We start from the raw sequence: 21,432 nt of genomic DNA on the forward strand, positions 1-21,432 counted from the left end.
AGGGTTCCCATCCTGGCCACTTACTACTTGGCTTAGCCTCTCTGAGCCTCAATTTCCTCGTTTATGAAATAGAAAAGAAATGAAGCGAAAAGGAAACCCAGAAATCTGGAAGCAATCCAGGATGCCATTTCCAGTGATTTCTGAGAATAATCAGTCCTTGGACTGCTCTGTGTTACTGGCATGTGATGTTTTTTATTTCTGCTTAACTCTTAGGTGAACCTTTTCCATGCTTGCAGAAAGCTAGAGTAGGTGACAGGGAATGACTTCACACACTTCTCTCCAGAAGGCATGGGGTGGGGCGGGGGGGGGTGGTGGTAATGAGGCAATAACACGTGTGGCAATGGTTTTTAAATAGTTCTTTTAATATACGAAAGCTCCAGATACAGTACCTGAAACATAGAAAGCACTCAACAGATGTTAGTTTTGCTCTTCTCTGACAAAACACAAACTAACGCATTTGGATGTGGAATCGAAACTCTGGTGGTTTTTAAAAACTGAAGTTCTAGTTCATCAGAGCAGACCAAAGCCCCAGCCCCTCGGGTCTATGGGGAGTTCTCAGGTTTTTTTTAAATAAAGGAAAAGCAGGTGCAGCCACTAAAGCCCTCTGCTGACGGAGAACTCTGCTCTGAGCGCAGGCAGCAAGATTTGTCCAACCAGCTGGGCAGTGTTTTAATGTTGATCTGAGTAATACCTGCTCATTGTTAAAAGCTTGGGGACGTGTAGGAAAGCATAAAGAAGCCAACAACTGGCAAACAAACCACCCTGCTCCCATCGTGCCGTTACTATGTCTACTCAGAGGCCCTGTTTGGGCAAATTTCCTTCCAAGCTTTTTCTTATGAATTTCTTCTTTGCATAGTTGAGGCTATTTTTATACCTTTGTCTTTTTACTTTTCACATTATAACATAAGGGTTTTTTTCTAAAAATTTTAATTGTTTTTTCAGGTTACAATATACAATGTACATAAGTCTAGAAAATTTTAGTATAGACAGGTATGATGTAGTAAGTGAAATTTCACTATAAGTCCATCTACCAGTGTACCTAACACTAGAAGTTTAAAAAAAAAAATCGAAACGTATAAAATAGAAAGTCAAATTTCTCTTTAACACAGCCTACCTAAGACAGACTAGGGTATCATTGATCTACTTTCGAAAATCAGCCCCTGAAAACCCTATGAATCACAACAGTGCACCCTGTAAATGATCATGGGAACGGCACAGGACTGGGCAGGTATCGTTTGTTGTGCGTGGGGTTGTTGTGAGTTGAGGGCTGGTTTCATGGCAGCTCATGACAACAACCACAAGTGCTACATAATACTCCCATTGCCATTGAGTCGGTTCTGACTCATAGCGACCCTACAGGACAGAGTAGAACTGCTCATAGGGTTTCCAAGGAGCGGCTGGTGCATTCGAACTGCCGACCTTTTGGTTAGCAGCTGAGCTCTTAACCACTTCTCCACCAGGGCTTCTTACCTCTGTTATGGATTGAATTGTGTCCCCCTAAAATGTGTATCAATTTGGCTAGGCCATCATTCCCAGTATTGTGTGGTTGTCCACCATTTTGTCATCTGATGTGATTTTCCTGTGTGTTATCAATCCTACCTCTATGATGTTAACGAGGCAGGATCAGAGGCAGTTATGTTAATGAGTCAGGACTCAATCTATAAGATTAGGTTGTATCTTGAGTCAATCTCTTTTGAGATATAAAAGAGAGCAGTGAGCAGAAAGACAAGAGGACCTCCTGCCAGCAAGAAAGCAGCGCCAGGAGCAGTTTAAGTCCTTTGGACCTGGGGTCCTGGTGCTTAGAATCTCCTAGAGCAGGAGAAGATTGATGACAAGGACCTTCCCCCAGAATCGACAGAGAGAGAAAGTCTTCCCCTGGAGCTGGCGCCCTGAATTCAGAGTTCTAGCCTCCTAGACTGTGGAAGAATAAATTTCTCTTTGTTAAAGCCATCTGCTTGTGGTATTTCTGTTACAGCAGGACTGGATAACTAAGACACCCTCTAACCCAAACCAAAAACCACACCCACTGCCATTGAGTAAATTCTGACTCATAGTGACCCTGTAGGACAGAGAAGAACTGCCCCATAGGGTTTCAAAGGCTGAAAATCTTTACGGAAGCAGACTGCCACATCTTTCTCCTCCAGAGCAGCTGGTTGGTTCCAACTGCTGAAACTTCTCAAAGTAGCCGAACACTTTAACCACAGCGCCACCAGGGCTCCTTTGCATAATAGAAAATAATAGAGGTTAAAAAAAGATAAATTTATAAAATAGAAAGCGAAATTTCTTCTAGTACTGTCTACCCGTGCTAACCAATACTAGTTTTAGCATGCAATCTTCCCGTTTTTTCCCTTTGGCATATCAGTGACAGATGTGTTAATAACTGAAATGGAATTGTACTATAAATACTGTTTCCAGCTTGCGTTTTTCACTTACTAGTAGGTTTTAGAAATCCTACAGTATACGCATTTTCCAATATCATTAAGATGCCTATTAGAATGGTATTTTAGATGGCAATATAAGATCCCATCATTTCGATGTACCCTCTTGCATGGAACAATTCCTCTAAGGCTGCCATTTGCAATCTAAGTAAATATCCACATTCCTGATCCCTAAGCTAAGTTCCAGACACTCCCTGTGGGTCAGAGAACAAACATTTTAAGGTTTCCGCTCCAGTGAGAGTTTATCATTTACACTCCCATCGGTAGCTTACGGAAATATGCAATGACGGTAGCAGTCATGAACGTCGCCTGTGATTATTTAAGAAATCCTTGTTGATGTCATTGATGAAGAAGCTCTTGTTTTAATCAGTGTTTCTTGGAATTCTAAGGGGAAAAAAAAAAAAAACCCACTGCTGTCAAGTGGATTTCCAACTCACAGTGGTTTCCAAGGCTGTAAACCTTTCCGGAAGCAGACTGCCACGTCTCCCTCCATGGAACAGGTGGTGGGTTCAAACCGCTGACCTTTCGGTTAGCAGCCGAGTGCATAACCACTGTGCTACCAGGGATCCTTCTTAGAATATTAAACCTGTTCCTGTCGAGTCGATTCCAACCCTATAGGACAGAGTAGAAGTGCCCCTAGGGTTTCCAAAGAGTGGCTGGTGGATTCGAACTGCCAACCTTTTGGTTAGCAGCCAAGTTCTGGTGGCACAGTCGTTAAGAACTCGGCTGCTAACCAAAAGGTCGGCGGTTCGAATCCACCAGCTGCTCCTTGGAAACCCTATGGGGCACTTCTGCTCTGTCCTATAGGGTCACCATGAGTAGGAATCGACTCGATGACAACAGGTTTTGGTTTCTTAGAATATTAGGGGGTTTTAAATGCTTCTGCATGTTTAATGATCTTCTGTAATTTAGGGGGTAGAGGTAATCTGCCCTCTATTAAAACAAAACAATTGGTTTCCAGCTCAGATTCCTTAGAACTTTCTGGACCCATTCCTGGAAACAGCACTGTGTTCTCCACGCAATGGGGTCAGAAGCCTCATCTCTCTGCAAAGGCCAGGCCCTTTCCAGGCGGCCTCCTTGCTCCCCCTAGTGGCCTCATCCACAGCTGCAGCCTACCCGGGCCCCAAGGGACTTGATACCACTGGTGTTTAGAATTCATCTGGTTTTTGACCCTCACATGCTGTCTGTTGGGTATATTTGGGGCCTAGCACTGGAAATGTTCCCAGATCTGTGAATGCTGCTGAGTAGAAGATCCAGGAACTCCCATAAAGATACTCCTGCTTACCTTGAACATGTGGCCCCATAAGAGATTAAAGGAGCTGATAAAGTATACTCTTGTCACTGTCCTAGCCTTATGGAATCTAAAGTGACATCTAAAGATTTGGGGTACTTTGCATTTTCTCCTTTCCTGCCACCCAGTTTAGATCAAGAGAAAACAAGAAAAATCACTCTTCCAACAATGTGTGTTTTCTGTAGTTTAGAAGAAAAGAAGCTGTGAAAATGAGGAAAATAAAAGTTAACCAATTCATTGGATTTTTCCCAGTAGGTTGTCATAAACGTCCCCTGAGAATATGTTGAAAGGTCATTGTCCCAAATGCCTGTGGGGCAGCCTCCGCAAGACTGAGTCCAGCATGACTAGATTTACTACCATCACTGACTGCTCTGACGGGGATCACAACAGAGGGTCCCGGACAGAGCTGGAGAAAAATGTAGAACAAAATTCTAACTCACAAAAAAGGACCAGACTTACTGGTCTGACATGGACTGGAGAAACCCTGAGAGTGTGGCCCCCGGACACCCTTTTTTAACTCAGTACTGAAGTCGCTGCTGAAGTTCACCCTTCAGCCAAAGATTAGACAGGCCCGTAATACAATAATACACGTAACTCCACCAAGTATGTGGGATTAAACGGGCTCACCAGCCCAGGGGCAAAAACAAGAAGGCAGGAGGGGACAGGAAAGCTGGACGAATGGAAATAGGGAACCCAAGGTTGAGAAGGGGAGAGTGTTGACACATTGCAGGTTTGGCAACCAGTGTCACAAAACAATATGTGTATTGTTTAATGAGAAACTAATTCACTCTGTAAACCTTCACCGAAAGCACAATAAAAAAGAAAAGGAAAAAAAAAATACCGAATGCTTGTGGGAAGTAGTAGCTTTATTAGAGCGTTTTTCCCAGCACCCCTGCTGTTGTGTGGGCTCTGTGACCTCATCACCAAGTGTTCCACTGGCTTCTTTCTAAGCAGAGAGGAGGTGCTAGAAGGTGGGTATGGATGATTCCCAAGTCAGCCCTCAAGTCTTCCTGCCAGATGGCCTCAGTCTGTCCGTTCTGGCCTCATTCTGGCCATCACTAAGGGCCACAGCATCTTTCAGTAACAGGAAACTATTGTTGGCAGTTGACATTTATTTGTACGTTTGTTTCTGCTTAAAAAGTTTTTACCTTCCCCACCCCCACCCCCACCCCCACCCCGCTTTTCACTGCATACTAACATTTTCTTTTTATCCTACGTTGTCGGTTTGTTTTTTTTTCCTCAGGCCGGAAGCTCAGGGGAAAAGCCTTTTATTTTGTCAACGGCAAAGTGTTTTGTGAGGAGGACTTCCTGGTGAGTATGTCACCCGTGCCTCCCTTCCCCCAGCCCTGACCAGAGGGAATGAGGGTGTGGAGAGCCTGGGACCAGGCAGAAGAAGGCGCCTTTCTGTGCTGGCCGAGGCCAGAGAAGGGCCGTGACTTTCCATCTATAGATGCATGGGGGCGGCCCAGGTTCCCCAGGGAAACAATAGACTGCAGCGCTTTGTACTTTGAAGGGACTTTAGGGTCATTGTCGCTTTCCTGAGTTCCGCCTCCTCCATGCATCTCTTAAACCTTGGTGTCCTGTCCCTACTTCTGGCGGGTCCTGCTGTTGTGGTCTCCCCGTCTGCTGGACGTGGCTTGAATGCTGTCCTCCAGCCCCTTACCCTCGCCTTGTCTGAAGCACACAGCATCATCGTGCCTTATGTCCTGTCTCTGAGATTGACCTCCGTTCCCCACCATACTAGAGACTGGGGTCCATCCTCTACCTTCCTCCTTCCCATCTCTCCCTGAATGCAGTGAGGCATTGAGCCCTGTGCCGCTGTGCCCTCCAGGCTTCTGCCCTAGTTCCCACCCTCATTGGGGCTCAGCTGGGCCAGCACAGCAGCCTCTTCCCTACTGCCTCTGCGAGGAGGCCCCTACCATGTACTATGACCTGCTCCTCTCTGGTGTCTCCAGGGTAAAGAGCATACCCAGAAGGAAGCTTCCAAGAGCTGAACCCTGACACCCTCTCCAGCCTCTTGCTCTCTCTGTGTAGCTTGTTATTTCCTGCACACCCACATCACCTCAGACCTTCGTGCCTTTGCCTGTGGTATCCTCTCCTTGGGATGTCTTTGCCCCGTCTTTGCCCAGTTAACTCCAACAGCTTTCCTTGCCCCCCTGCTCCCACAGCGAAATGCCCCTGCTCTGTGCTGCCACCACGCCCAGGCTTGCCCTGGCACAGCAGTTAGCACCCTGAAATGTATTATTTACAAGCCTTTCTCTGCCACTTGACTGTGAGCTCCTAGCGAGGAAAGAACATGCTTCTTCACCTTCCCCTCTTCAGATGCTAACACAAGGCCAAACATAGAGTGGGTGCTCGGTAAATGGTAGTTGAACTGGTTCTGTTGTTTCTTGAATGAGGAACAGGACACCCACAGAAGGGCTTCCGGCCAGCTTCTTGGTGGCTGTATGAAGCCCTCTTCTCTCCACCTTCTCCTGGAGAAAGTTCTATTTGGTTTTCAGAGATAAAGATTGATTCATTATGATTCCTGTTTGCCAGTAACAGACAAGCAAACCCAAACTGGCTTACGCAAAAAGGAAGTTCATTTCAGCAGTGCCTTCAGTAGTCATTTTCTCTTCTATCCTTGGCCCAGCCCCCTACCACGTCAGCTTCAGTCTCAGGCACGATCTTGATGGCCAGATGGTGGCAGCACTCTAGGGTTTTATTCTCCCAGTTTCAAATCCGATGGGCAAGAGTGCCTGTCCTGCTTTCAGAAGCCTGAGCAAAAGTCTCCTGGAGTCTCGTAGGCTCTTACTGGGTCACATGCCCATCCCTGGACAAAATCATTGGTGCTGGAGAAATGCAAGGCTCTGATTGGCCAGGTCTGAGTCACGTGCCCTGCCTTGGAACTGGGCATGGAGTCAACCCCACAAGAATCGAGGGAACCACAAGGTGATGGGTATGGGGGCTGGATTCCAAATGAAATAAAGAATTGTTACCCCTAGGATGGGGAGTAGATGCCAGGCAACAGAAACCTCCACTGCGTGGTATAGAGCTGCAGAAAGTTTTCCTGTTTTCTTTTTTTCCTTCTGCCTTCCCACTGTGTTTTCCCCACTTATGCTGTATTTGCATTATCTAAGCTTCTCGGAAGGAGCCCTGGTGGCACAACGGTTAAGCTCTCAGCTGCTAACTGAAAGGTTGATGGTTCAAACCAACCAGAAGCTCCACAGGAGAAAGACCTGGCAATCTGCTCCTGTAAAGACTACAGCCTAGAAAACCCTACAGAGCAGTTCCACTCTGTCACATGGGGTCACTATGAGTCAAAAGTGACTTCATAGCAAACAACAGCAACAACAAGCTTCTAATAACTTCCACTGTGTAGTATCTAGTATGTTTTCTGAAGAGAGTCCTCCATTTCTTTTAAAACTCCAGTTGTGTGTGTGGGTATGTGTGAGAGAGAGTATTTCGGTAAGGTAAGGTAGACAGAATTTAGCAAATTTATTTGAAGCTAACTATAAAAGGCATTGGCTTTGGAGCCAGAGCCAGACTTGAATTTGAATCCTGTCTTTACCCCCATAAGCTGTGTGATCTTGAGAAGGTCACTTAACCTCTCTGAGCTTCCATTTGGGAAATGGAGATAATAATATATACCTTACAGAATTGTTTTAAGGATCAGAGGAGTAGTTCTCAAACTTGCATGTGCCTCAGAATCCCCTGAAGGGCTTGTGAAAATCCAGATTGCCAGGCCCCACCCTCTGCATTTTCAAATCAGTAGGTCTGGGGCAGGGTGGGGCAGGGTGGGGTAGGGTGGGGTGGGAGAATTTGCATTTCTCACAAATTCCCAGATGATCTAGGGAATCCCTCTTTGAGAACCACTGGGTTAGGCGATTCAAGTCTTACCCAGAGCGTGTCATGTCGTGAGTGCCAGACACAGTCGTTGCTATGGTGAGCAGTATTAGTATTTGTAATGGCTTTTGCAGCAGAGGGTATATTCCGTGACTCATCCCACAGATGTGTTGTCCTCAGGGAAATGACACATTCCCACACAGAGTGACACATCTTTCTGAGAAATTCCTTGTTGTCCTCGTGACTGGCGGGGAAGTGGCTGGATCCATCCTCCTCGCCTGGGTTTAACTTTCTTTTTTCTTTTCTCTGCAGTACTCTGGTTTCCAGCAGTCTGCTGACAGGTGTTTTCTTTGTGGACACCTGATAATGGATATGGTGAGTAGGGTCAGCTGGACGAGATAATCACAGGGTGGGAGGGGGATGCATTTAGATTAAAAAAAAATTAATAGTTGAGAACAGTGTTTGAGATCACAGCTGGTTTTATTAGAAGAGCCCTATGCCTGCAGCTCGTTTGCTAAGAGACCCCCCCACCCTTGGTGGCTTTTCTTGGTGTTAGCATCCTTAACCATCCATGCTGCGCGATGCCGTGTTTCTGATAATGCTTCTTCCTCCTCTGGGCTGCTCGGATCACACTGGCCTCCCTCTGATTTCTCTGTGATCCATGTGGCGTCCCAGGTGAGACGCCAGATGGAGCTTGTTTTTACTGCAGAAATCTCAGCTCCCTTGGAATTAGGCACAGAAACTCAGATGAACACAGTTGTCCTCCCCCTCACCCCCACGTTCTGCCTGGCTCAACCTGTTCCTGAATTTTTGGGGCCTGTCATTTAGTTCTCAGGCAGCAGAACAAGAAGCAGGTTTTACATAGTCCATTTTCGCTCAGCCACTGGCTCTCTGAGGTCTTCTTGAGCCTCAGTGTCTTTATCTCTTCAGTGGCGATAATTTTTGCTTCTTGGCCTGCTTATAGGATGAGATTGTGAGGTTAATGAATACAGCGTTCTTATCCTGTCTTGGGATCAAATTGTTCATCATTGGAGACTGGCCTTTAAGGATTTCTTTAATACACTGGTCAGAGGAAATTATTATGTGACATTCTGTTAGTTGGAAAGAGTTAAATCCTTCTCTAAGCTGACCCATTTATTCCCTTCTCCCCAGAAGGTGCTATTGCAAGTCTTGGCTAATTCCTTTCTTTTACCTTTTTATTGAGAAATAACTCAGCGCGTAAAGGGTACAAATCTAAAGTGTGCAGAGAATGAATATTTTACTTATGCATATACCCACGTAACCACCACCCAGATCAAGATGGAGAACATTCCCACACCCCAGAAAGTTGCTTTTGGCCCTCCTCCCAGTCAAGACCTGCTTCCACAAACATACCTGCTCTTAGGACTTCTTCTCACTGCAGATACGGCTTGCTGGTCTTGGAAGTGCATATAAATGGAACAGTACAGTATGAACTGTCTTGGACCTGGCTTCTCTCACTCAGCAAAATGTTTCTGAGATTCATCCATCTTGTTGGCTGTATCAATAGTTCATTCATTTTCACTGCTAAGAAGGATTCTTCTGTGTGGGCATACCACGCGGTTTATTTATCCATTCTCCTGCTGATGAGGATTTGGGTGGTTTCCAGTGTGGGGCTTTTACGGATAAAGCCGCTGTGAACATTCCTGTGCTTGTCTTTGGTGGGCATAAACACTCATTTCTGTTGGTTATATGTTAACATTTATAAAACAACAGTGAACCAGAGCCCTGCCTATTTGTGAAGAGTACCTGCGGTCATTCACGCTCGACAGACCACAACAGAGACACAGCTTAGCTCTGGAAAAGCCCTGTACTCATTAGTAGCCAAGGCCTCCCTGGGGAGCATGGACCTTCACCCACTCCCTCAGTGGGAGGCAGGCAGGAGCTACTCACCCTTACCCCCACCTTCTTCAACTACCTGTCAGACGTGCTAGGCCCCATTTATTTGAGAGTCCTTCTGACAAACTTTCTGCATATGAAGTTAACAGTGTCCAAACTTTATGAGCATGATTACATCCTCTTCTTAGTTCTTGGCGTCCTCAGATTTCTTTGGGCTTCTGGGTATTTCATTTATCGTTGTTGCATGATAAACCACCCCAAAACTTAGTGGTTGAAAACAACAGTGATTTATTATTCATTATGAGAAAGAACTCACATTCTCCTGAGGCATCTGTCTGCTCCATAAAGACACACTCAGACATATACTCACACGCCATTGTCCCAGGACTGTGGTCAGGTGATACTGTGGGTCAGGAATTAGGTCAAGGCTTAGCAGTGTGGTTCTTCTGCTCCACTTGACATTGGCTGGAGCCATTTACTCTACTGTGTTCAGCTGGTGGCACGGTTGGACTGGAACGTCCAAGATGGCCTCTCACCCTCCAGGTCTCTCTTCCTGTAGCCTCTAATTATGCAGTAGCTGGATTGGACATCCTTCCAGCAAGGAGGAGGAAGTAGAAGCTGCCAGTCTTAAGTCCTTTACTCAGAAGTCTCAGAACATCACTTCCTCCTCATTCTCTTGGTCAAACAAAATAACAAGGCCAGCCCAGATTCAAGGGGAAGGGAAATAATCTCTACCTCTTGATGTGAGTATCAATGTGTGCATACAGGGAGGGAAGGAATAATGTGAAACTGAGTCTGGAGTCTCCCAGGTCTTCTCTAGGACCTGAAAACTTTTAGACTATGTCTGTCTGGTAGTGACACCCAGTTTTAAAGACAGAACTTTTAACTGCTGCCAAGAATTTTAATAATGCAGAGAAAAATACCTTCAGATACCACTCTTGGTTCTGCAACAGAACTCCAACTGTCCAACTCTTTGGTAAACTGTCTGTCTGTGCCCCCTTTTGTTATACTCCGGGTCTGCAGATTGGAACTGGGCATTTTCCACATTAAAAAAAAAAAATTATTACATTTAGTAAGAATGCAGTGGAATGGCATCTTTATAGTACCATACTTTAGGCACCAAAAAAAAAAAAAACCAAACCAAACCCATTGCCATTAAATCAATTCCAACTCATAGTGACCCTATAGGACAGGGTAGAACTGCCCCATAGAGTATCCAAGGAGCACCTGGTAGATTTGAACTGGCGACCTTTTGGTTAGCAGCTATAGATCTTAACCACTACACCACCAGAGTTTCTACTTCAGGAACAGTGTAGGTTAAGAGTCTTTCTTCCAAGAACAGCATTAGTCGGGATGGAGGGGGGAGTGCATTACAAGTTCCAAGATACCAAATGGACTTTCAAAGCCCAGCCGATTGTTCTTCCTATTTTGGCAGCTCACTGCAGATAGAGAGGGTCCACGAAGGTTAGTGAACCCCAAAAGGGAATGAGGAAGCTTGAAAGCTGAGCCAGGAAACTGTTGTTGCAGAGGAATGCAGGAATAAACAGCATGAAGTGCTTTTGCCTGTTTGGCTGCAGCGTGTGCGGGCAGTATTCACTTCCGGAGGCAGCATTGGGCTTGTGGAGGGCACAGGAACACAGCACATCTTTCCCGCAGGTTTCATGATGTACTGACAAGGTTTTTCTCACTTCCAAGTCCCCTTCCTTCTGCCTATCTGAGGATTTCAGTGTGGCCCCCGCTGTGGGATGCTGACAACCGTTTTGTGCATTCTTGTACACAGGTGTTTGGGCGCTTCCTTTCTCACATTGGTTCTGTAGTTCCATTGTTTGTACTGAGTTTCCCGGCCCACGTAATTGCAAAAACGAAGTCTCTTGCGTCAGTGAAGATGCCTTCAACTGCACGTTGTAGAAAAACCTGACTCATTTTAACTTAAACCCCTTGTTGTTGTCTTATGTCATGGAGTGGATTCTGACTCATGGTGACCCCATGTGTTACAGAGTAGAACTGCTCCATAGTTCTCCTTGGCTCTACTTTTGCATAGGTCTACTTGGCTGTAATCTTTATGGAAGCAGATCACCAGACCTTTTTTCCACAGAGCCTGTGTGTGGGGGTGAGTTCGAACCACCAACCTTTCTGTTACCAGCCAAGCACAAACTATTCGCGCCACCCAGGAACCTTAACTTAAACCAGTGTCTCTCAAACCTTAGTGTGCTTCAGAGTCACCTGGGGGCAGGTTAGAACACTGGTTATTGGTCCCCAGTCCTAGAGCTCTGATTCAGGAAATCTGGGGCGGGGCTCGAGAACGTGCATTTCTGACAGGTTCTCAGTAGTGCTGATGCTGCAGGTGCTGGGACCACACTTTTGAGAACCCCTGACTGAAGAGGGAACATATTTTATCTCACCTAACGAGAGGTTTGACAGCAGGTGGTTCCATAGTGAGTTAATCCCTTTACTCGTTGACATCGCCAAGGGTGTTCTTTCCAGCTATTCTCTCTGCCACCCTCTGTCTCGGCTCTGTCCTAGTAACAAGATGGCTGTAACAGTTCAATCCATCCAGATCAAGTGATACTCAGAGGAAGAAGGCTTGTGGGGCTTTCTCTTCATTTGTCTAAAAACAACCACAACAGTGACAGTGGGGCTTTGCTTACTTAGACTTGAATTTGAAATAATCAGGGGTTGAGTCATGGCTTCTAGACTATAATGCTGGACAGAAGAGAGCACCCAAGAGACAGATGTTAAGCGGTTTTTTTTTGAACACTGCCATTTCCATATGGAATATCCTTTAATCTGTCCATATAGTTACTGCTACCCAAATCTGGGATGGATCCTTTTATGGCCCTGCTTTGTGTCATTTTCTGCGTCTCCATGGTGGGTTTTGTCCCTGGGAGTGACCCCAGCCCTGCCCCAGCACATCTTTTTTTTTAATCCATCCTCCTCTTTTTTTTTTTGTTTTTTTAAATAATATTTTATTGTGTTTTTAGGGAGAGTTTACATTTTTCTCAGCGAGTCAACATTCTCAATGTTTCTGTTCTAGTTGTTCCATTTCCAGTAATCTTGTTTCCCTGTCCCCTTACCTTCTCATCTTTGCTTTAGAGTAATTGTTGACCATTTGGTCTCATACAGGTGAGTTTTTAAAGGAGCATAGTACTTATGGGTGATATTGTTTATTTTATGAGCCAATCTGTTATTTAGCTAAAAGGTGACCTCAGGGGATAGTTTCAGTTTAAGGTTTAAAGAGTATCTCAGGGCAGTACTCTCAGGGATTCCTCCAGTCTCAACTGGTCCAGTAAGCCTGAACTTTTTAAGAATTTGAGTTCTGTTCCACATTTTTTTTCCCGTTCTATCAGGGTCCATCTATTGTGGCCCTGATTAGAATGGTCAGTAGTAGTAGCCGGCCACCATCTTGTTCTTCTGGTCTCAGGGTAGATGAGGCTATGGTTTGTGTAGACTATTTATTAGTCCTGTAGACTAGTTTCTTCTTTAAGTGTTTGGTTTCCTTCTTTCACTTTTGCTCTGGATAAGTAGAGACCAATAGTTGTATCTTAGATGGCCCCAGCACATCTTTTTAGGAAAGATCTAGAAGAGAGATTCCTGCTCTAGGTGAGGAATTGGTAGGTGTCTTAGTTACGTAGTGCTGTTGTAACAAAAAATATTACAGGTAGGTAGCTTTAAAGAACAGGAATTTATTGTCTCACAGTTTTGGAGGCTAGAAGTCCAAATCAAGGCATCAGTTCTAGGGGCAGGTCCTTCTTTGTGTCTTTCAGCTTCTAGTCCAAAAACCAAACCCGTTGTCGTCGAGTCAATTCCAACTCACAGTGACCCTATAGGACAGACTAGAACTGCCCCATAGGGTTTCCAAGCCGGTAAATCTTTACTAAAGCAGACTGCCACATCTTTCTCCCACAGAGCAGCTGGTGAGTTCAAACCGCCGACCTTTGGGTTAGCAGTTGAGCACTTAACCACTGCACCACCAGGGCAATTCTTGGTGTTCCTTGGCTTGTAGATTCATCTGTCTGTCTTCACATGGCGTCTTCCCCCTGTGTGTCTCTGTGTCTGTACTCCCCTTTATAAGACACCACTCAGAAAGGATGAGGTTTAGGACCCACCCTACTTTGGGAAGACCTCGTTAACATAACAAAAGAAAAACCCTATTTCCAAACAGGATCGCGTTCACAGGTACCAAACCAAAAACCCAAACCCATTGCTGTCAACTCAATTCCACTCATAGCGACCCTATAGGACAGAATAGAACTGCCCCATAGAGTTTCCAGGGAGCGCCTGGTGGATTCGAACTGCCAACCTTTTGGTTAGCAGCCATAGTTGTTAACCACTATGCCACCAGGGTTTCCATTCACAGGTAGAGGGGTTGGGATTCCAGCCTATCTTTTGGGGGAACAAAATTCAATCCATAACAGTAGCAAAACCAAAAACCAAACCAGTTGCCATCGAGTCAGCTCTGACTCATGATGACCCCCTGTGTGCAGCGGCATAGAACTGCACTCCATAGGGTTTCAACGTTGTAACCTTTTGAAGCAGCTCACCAGACCTTTCTTCTGAGGTGCTTCTGGGTGGGTTCAAACCACCAACCTTTAAGTTAGTAGCCCAGCACTTAAGCATTTGTGCCATCCCTCTAAATTCTCTTCTGGCACTAGAGACCCCGTGAGAAGTTTGTCACATACAGGAGAAGGACTCCTGCTTGATCTCCTACTGTTTATACATCAAAATAGATTAGCCTTTCCTGCCCCAGTCCTCTCTTGACCTCTGTCCAGGTGCAGTCTGAGAAGAGTGTATGACTGCTCCAGTGCTCCCTCGGCCTTAGGTGCTTCTCTCCCTTCCACTGTCCCTGCCTTTCTACTAAGCCTTACTGATTCTCAGCTTTGGTCCTGTATACCCCAGATCCTGCAGGCCCTGGGGAAATCCTACCACCCCGGCTGTTTCCGCTGTGTCATCTGCAATGAGTGTTTGGACGGCGTGCCCTTCACCGTGGACTCAGAGAATAAGATCTACTGTGTCCGAGATTACCACAAGTAAGGAGGGGCGGAGCAGAGAGGAACCGCACTCGTAACCCACATGGACCTCAGAAGAGCGAGAGATGGAGGTGGATGGAAGTGCGCATGCAGACGGCCCGTGCCCGCAGTCAGCAGGCCCGCGAGGGCTCAGTCATTCTGAGGGACCCCGGGAGGGCAGTCAGTGACAGTGCAGGCAGGAACTGGTTAAAGAATCGTGTTTAGAGAAAAAGCAGAGCAACAACAACACAACCTATAATCAGACTCCCAGCTAGGCCTCAAGGGGACCCGCCGAGCGCTGTGGCTCCAGCTTTACCTCCCTTCAAAAGGCTTTGGTGCCATGTTGGTGTCTGCCATTCTCGGTTTGCCTGGGCTGCGCTAGGCTCCATTAGGGGAATAAACAAACAGAAGGCTCTGTCCCTCCCCTTAGTAGAGTTAGAAGGGCCGAATGTTTTTGTTACAGCTGGGGCATGATTCTAAGGCAGCACTGAAGCATGACCAGAGAGTGAGTGGCCCTAGCCTCTCTCTGAGGGCTGGAGGAATGCAGGAGAAGAGCGACGGTGGGAGGCTGGTGGCGGGAAGGCTCCTGGTACAAGTCGCGTTCTAGGCCTTACCACCCAGAAAACCCACAATGTGCATTTTACAACTTCTTTGCTTTTTCCCCCAGGGTATTGGCCCCCAAGTGTGCGGCCTGCGGGCTTCCCATCCTTCCACCCGAGGTGAGATGCTTCTTCAGGCATACTCCTGGGGACTCCTAGACCAGAAAATCTCCCTGAGGTCATTTACAAGATCAGTGTCCTGTCCCTACACCTGTTAAACAATCCTTATAAAATCTTAACTCTGAGATAAATAGTGTCCTCGTTGGGAAGCCCCTTTCTCATTGTCTGGCAGCCCCCACCCCCATGCCCCCTTCGTTCCCAGTTTGTCTCTATAATCAGGTCAAACTCTCTTACTGTTACTAACTCCTAGGTTAGAAGAGGAACTGGAGAAACTTGTCTTTTATTTTACTTATTTTTTTTGTTGTGCTCTAGGTGAAAGTTTACAGAGCAAATTAGTTTCTCATTAAACAACACACACATTGTCTAGTGACATTGTTGCCAACTCTGCAATGTGTCAAGACTCTCCCCTTCTCCACCCCGGGTTCCCTGTTTCCATTTGTCCAGTTTTCCTGTCCCTTCCTGCCTTCTCCTCTTTGTTTTTGGGCTAGTGTGCCCTATTCATTTTTAAAAAAAGTAAATAAATGCCCGCGTGGGTTTTGTGTTTCATTGTTGACTCTGACATCCCAAAAGGTAGGATTACAGTCACTCCCCCTTCCCCTCGTCACCGACGTGTATTTTCCTGCAAGTGTTAGTATCTGCTACTGATTGATAACGCTTCTTCTAAGGCCACCTACCTGTCACCTCAGAATCCTCCTCGCTCCCCGCCACTGTTTATGTGGAGCCCCATGGATGGGCCCCTAACTGTCTCTTCTTGGTGTTGTTGCTTGTCTCCGGCCCCAGGGCTCAGACGAGACCATCCGCGTTGTGTCCATGGACAGAGACTACCACGTGGAGTGCTACCACTGCGAGGTAGGCCCAGCTTCCAGGTCGAGGAGGGAAGCCTGCCTGCGTGGCTGGGATGTGAGATGACTGACAAGACTCTGGGGTGGGTGTGCCCTCCATAGCTGACCTAGGAAGTGAGGTGAAGCCTGACTGGGGTGGGGCAGGAGAGGATGCAGATGTTTGGGGTGCAAAGGCGTCCGCATTCGGAACTGTCAGGTCCTGAGACCTTCACGCTGCCCTTCCCTGAAGCTGCGGTGCTGGGCAGCTCTTGTGGGGCCGTGGCTTTTGGGGCTCAGACTGTCAGGCAGGCTGTGTAGTTTGGGTAAGAGTCTTGTAGGCTGTTCTGTCTGCCAGGACCCCCTTTCTCAGCCCTGGAAATCATGAAGAAACCCCCCTGGAGACAGGCATGTCAGCTAGTGGTATGAAGGTGGTGGGGCCCATCTGCCCCTTCTTTGTCCTTGGGTCACGCCTAGGCTGAAGAAGCCTCTGTCAGGAAAGCCAGGGGTCGTCCTGCCTCAGCCCTTGTGAAGAGTGCAAACATGTTAAGTGCCTGTGGCATTTGAGCCAGAATGAAGTGTATTCACCCATGGAAGGAGATTAGATTGATTTTGTGACCCTGTGAGTGGGGAGAACAGGAGGAATGGGTGCCGCGTAGCCTGATCCCACTGCCAGCACTGAAGATAAACGTGGAAACCATTGTCGGTGGCACTCCAGTGCCTAGAGGAGAAGGTGACAGCATTTGCTCGACATTGCTGCCCACCCATTTCAGACCAGCTCTGTCCAATGGAAATCCGAGTGCCACAAATTCAAGCCACACGTGCAATTTAAGTTTTCTAGTAGCCACGTTAAAAAAGTAAAAAGAAACGGATGTGATTAATTTTTATGATGATATTTTATTTAACTCAATATATCCAAAATATACCATTTCAATGTGTAATCAATATAAAAACTTATTTACGAGATATTTTACATCCATTTTTGTCCTCTGTCTCTGAAATCCGGTGTGTGCTCTATGCCGACTGCACATCTCAGTTCGGCTACATTTCAAGTGCTCAGTGTCCCCATGTGGCTCGTGGCTCTGTGCTGGGCAGCGCAGTCCACACCTCTGCTGGGCGGGAGCCCTGGTGGCTCGATGGTTAAATGCTTGGCTGCTAACTGAAAGGTTGGCAGTTTGAACCTACCCAGCGGCTCCACAGGAGAAAGGCCTAGTGATCTGCTCCCATAAAGATTACAGCCTAGGAAACCCTTTGGGGCAGTTCTGCTTTGTCACATGGGGTTGCTATGAGTCGAAAATCAACTCCATGGCACCCAACAACAACAGCACGTAGAAACACAGTGCCCTCTGCTCGGCTCGGGGACGGTGGCCTTTGTGTGTCTTACAGTCTGTTGTATTTGTTTTGTTTTGTTCTCACTGGACGTCTTTGCCTCACCCCCAGGACTGCGGCCTGGAGCTCAATGATGAAGACGGCCACCGCTGCTACCCGCTGGAGGACCACCTGTTCTGTCACTCCTGCCACGTCAAGAGGCTGGAGAAAGGCCCCTCGCCAGCCGCCCTTCACCAGCACCACTTCTAGCCAGGCCTCTACATGGAGAAATCTGCCAGTTAATTTCCAGTGGGGTTGGGATGGGGGGAAAGGAAGGGTGGGCAGGCAAGTTCCCACACAGGTGTGTGCACGCCTTTCGCTAAACCAGGGAGGTGAAACATGACCTGTCTGGTGCAGGCATCTTCCAAGTGCCTTTCTCCGCTGCCACGCCATCGTCAGGTTACTCAGACACTCTAGCAAGTACATGGCATGCGACAGTAAGATCCGTCGGTGAAACCAGGCTAACCCTCCCGTCCCCTCTGGGAGAAGTTCCTGCTTCAGAGGGAGAGGTTAACCTTCAGCGGATTTCACAGTGTCGCCTGAAGAGAGTGTTCAGCTGTCGATCCATTCACCTCTTTCCTCACCCCCTGAGGAAGATACGTGCACCCAGATACCTGCCTCTCACATACACTCACACACACACACACACACACACACACACACACAAACCCATTGCCGTTGAGTTGGTTCTAATTCATCGTGATCCCATGTGTGTCAGAGTAGAGCTGTGCTCTGTAGGGGTTGTGATGGCTCATTTTTCGGAATTAGAGCATCAGGCCTTCTGAGGCACCTCTGGGTGGACTTGAACCTCAAACCTCCTTTCGGTTTGTACCACCCAGGGACCATCTCACACACACACACACAGAGCATGGTTTAAGACTTTCTTCCAGCCCAGAACTTCAGTTCTCCAGTAGAATGCTACAAATTTGAGTTGGCTTATGGCGAGAGGGAGGCTCTAGCATGGGATTTGTCCCCTAGGAAGAATTTATTTGGCCATCCAGAGCCAAGTTTTGAAGTTAGTGAGCATGGTGTCCTCCCTGTGCCCCTGTAGATCTTCATGCCCTCAAAGGCCACTGGGGGTGTAGGAGGTTTGTGCTGTTCTAGCAAAGCTTGCTCTGGAAGAAGAACTTGGTGCAGGCACCAGGCCTTTTTCGCCTGCCTATTTGCGGTTTTCTCCTCTGGCGCTCTCGAGAGTCTGTGACTTCGGAGCCACTCCTGTGAAGGGAAGTCTCAGGGTCCCATGTGGGGATGTCTCTTGCAGCTGTTTGAGCTTATTTAATAATGGACTTTGGGGGAAGTCCTGCCCACATACTGAGAGATAGCCCCTTATAAACTATGACAGTTTTTGTGTGTGAGATCTCTAAGCCAGCATGGGAGGGAGTGCCTCGGGATAAGTTATTAAATTCATTTCCCGGGTTTCTCTCTTGCCCTAATTTTGGCACAGGCATTAATTACGTTTGAAGAAACCAGTATAAGGTACACTGCTTTTATCTTTTTTTTTTTTTTTAAGTTTCCATCTGCTCTCAGTCTTTACACACACACAAAAAATACCTCATAGATAAGATCTTCGCCTAATCACAGATTCAGGAGGAATCGGCTTCCCCCCTGGACTCTGATACCATCTTTGGTGTTAGGAATCTCTGGTTCCTCAGGGCACAGTAATCTTCACGAAAGTCAGCTGGGAACAGATCCAACTTAAAGCCAGCCCTGTTGCCTTCTGCATTTCATCATTCTGCACGCCCCCCGCCCCACCCCCACCCCGCCCCGGGGTAGCAAGGACTAAGGGAGGGCCGCATACTGGCAAGATGTCAAGGCCACCTTTGCACTGAAGAGGCAAAGTGTGCCCTGCAGGTCACACTCCTGAGGCTGGAGGTCATTGTGGCTTGGTGCTTCAGTGAGAAGCAGCAGCAAGAAAGGCTGGCCGCCGTTTGCCCTCTCAGCCGGCGGGGTGGGGAGAGCCCAGTGGCCGGTCGAGGGAAGGTGGGCCCATCTCACCTTTGCCATCGGGGGCATGGTGGCTTGAGGCTGCACTCGCCACCTCACCCCACCCCCAGAGTGAGAGGTCTAGGCCAGCCGAGGGCGTCTGTGGAGCCCTGCGAACTCAGACCCAGTTCCACTTCTAGGCCAGGCTTTGACTCATCTGGTAGCAGTTGCCTGTAGAAAGCACAGAATTGACGCCATGGATTGTCTTCTCCATTTTGATTAAATGCATTCGGTGGGAACCCTTGGACTAGATGTCACTTTGGCCCAGGCTGTGTGCTTTTATTTGTTCTTTTCCACAGGCTCAGGCTGGTGAAACTGCGAATGCCCGGGCCTGGGGATGTGAACCCCAGAGTCTTGCCCCTCTCTTCTCTCGCATTTAGCAGGGCTCCCGGCTAAAGTAAGCCTGGACTGTTTTAACCTGTCCCCGCCAACCTAGGAATGTTTCTGGACTTGCTGACAGACCTTTGCTCTGCTTTCAAGTTAAGCTGAGTGAAGAAAAATGCCTTGGAGCCACAGATAGAAGTAATAGGGATTTATTTGCAAATTGGGTAATTAGTGTAAAAAATCTGTGATTAACTTTTTGAATGACTTCTTTACAGTGGCCTTGATTGAGGTGATCCAGATATCTCTGCAAACATGCCATTTTAGGGTGTTGAAGGACAATAAGAGAATAAGAGAATTTCTAGACGTCCTAGAAGCCGACTTCTCTCAATGTCAGTTTCCCTGGAGAGGGCATCTGGTGGGATTCTTCACCAGTTTTCTCTCTCTGGTGAACACGTCTCTCCTCAGGCCCTTGCACAAAAGCCATGACGAGACATTCACCTACCTGTTATTGTTAATGTTCTCTAAATTATTAGCCAAAAGGAACTGTAATGGGATTGGAGAAAGGAAAAACAAGGGCCTGGTGTTTATTAAGTTTATTAAAAGATAAGTTTTGTTTTAAAAGTTAGAGCAAATAGACCCTGAGTTCCCTGGCCAAGGAGGAGGGCTATGGCCTGATTCCAGACCTCAAAGCCAGCTTCCTTCCTGGCTTCATTTTACCCTTTAGCTTTTTTTCACTATCTTCTGGTTTGTCTTTCCCCCCCCTAGCCTGGGCCATTCAAAAACTGTCTGTGTGGCCTGAGCAAAGCCAGTTACCCTGTTGGTCTGCTATATCAGGATTCTCTCTGCCTCTCATGCGATGTTATTCCCCCATCTGTTGCTGGGTAAAGAGTGGTTTGTTCCTGTCTCAACACCAAATGGCATCTCGTCATCACCGGGTCATTGCCGGCAAATAGCAGCAGGCTTTCCATTTCTCCGTGATGTGAGTGCTCGAGTGAAAACTCTTCAGCAGAGTCCACAGAGGTTGTGCTGGTGGGTCCTGGATGGCCAATGGGACAGTCAAGGAATTCTGATCACCTTCAAGACTCATTATTGCCTTGTTTCTGAAGACTTGAGTCACACTTCCAAAATGAAAAACAAGAACATCAGGACTTGAGAGAATTATTTGGAATTCACAATCCTTTGCTTTGCAGTCCTTTCAGGGTTGTTTTTGTGTGTAATTTCCCATGCGTGCGGAAGCGTGAGAGCCGTGATAGCTGCTGGTACCCTTGAAAGGGGTGTGTGGAGACTTGGTGACCCCAAACCATTGTTGCTTCAAGTACTTGTTACAACTCTGTGTGCCAGGAAACCAAATATTTTGTACTGTCCTTTGTGCAAGAAATAAGCCCTAATTTGCTAGTTACTATTTGAAATAACTTTTCAAAGTAATAGGAAAAAATGAATAAAATATATTAGCTATCTCTTGTTCTGAGCCAGGACTGGGCAGATGTGGGAAATTTCCATGTAGTGTATGAAAATTTCAATGTGCAGGGTAATTATTTTCCTCTTTGTTTCTTCTTTTACTATAAAATTATTCAAAATATTGTTACTATGAAATTATCCAAAATATTGTGACAATAAAACTGCATTAATTTGTAGACTATTGAAGTGTTCTCCAACCTGATGATGTTTACCGGGTCTTCTTTTTGTGTGTGTGGAATAAGCAGATGGTACTTTTTGCTAACTGGATTTGGTCATCTTTAGAGCTCTGGATTCTTAAAGGAACACATGGGTATCAAGAACTGTGAAGGGTCCGAGGTTTTACCC

The 21,432-nt window shown here is 46.9% G+C and overlaps 1 protein-coding gene across 1 annotated transcript in view; it reads left to right on the plus strand.

The window, feature by feature from the left end:
- Positions 1–17,973, plus strand: part of LIMD1 (LIM domain containing 1) — a 74,376-nt gene extending 56,403 nt beyond the window's left edge. Inside the window, exons 3-8 of the mRNA XM_004368453.2 lie at positions 4,973–5,040; positions 7,867–7,929; positions 14,308–14,438; positions 15,085–15,136; positions 15,917–15,985; positions 17,395–17,973. Of these exons, the coding sequence (XP_004368510.1) occupies positions 4,973–5,040; positions 7,867–7,929; positions 14,308–14,438; positions 15,085–15,136; positions 15,917–15,985; positions 17,395–17,532 (521 nt within the window). The 3' untranslated portion in view covers positions 17,533–17,973. The remainder of the gene's footprint in view (positions 1–4,972; positions 5,041–7,866; positions 7,930–14,307; positions 14,439–15,084; positions 15,137–15,916; positions 15,986–17,394) is intronic.
- The last annotated feature ends 3,459 nt before the right edge of the window (positions 17,974–21,432 follow it).

Source organism: Trichechus manatus, unplaced genomic scaffold, assembly GCF_000243295.1.
Source record: "Trichechus manatus latirostris isolate Lorelei unplaced genomic scaffold, TriManLat1.0 scaffold00001, whole genome shotgun sequence".
NCBI lineage: Eukaryota > Metazoa > Chordata > Mammalia > Sirenia > Trichechidae > Trichechus > Trichechus manatus.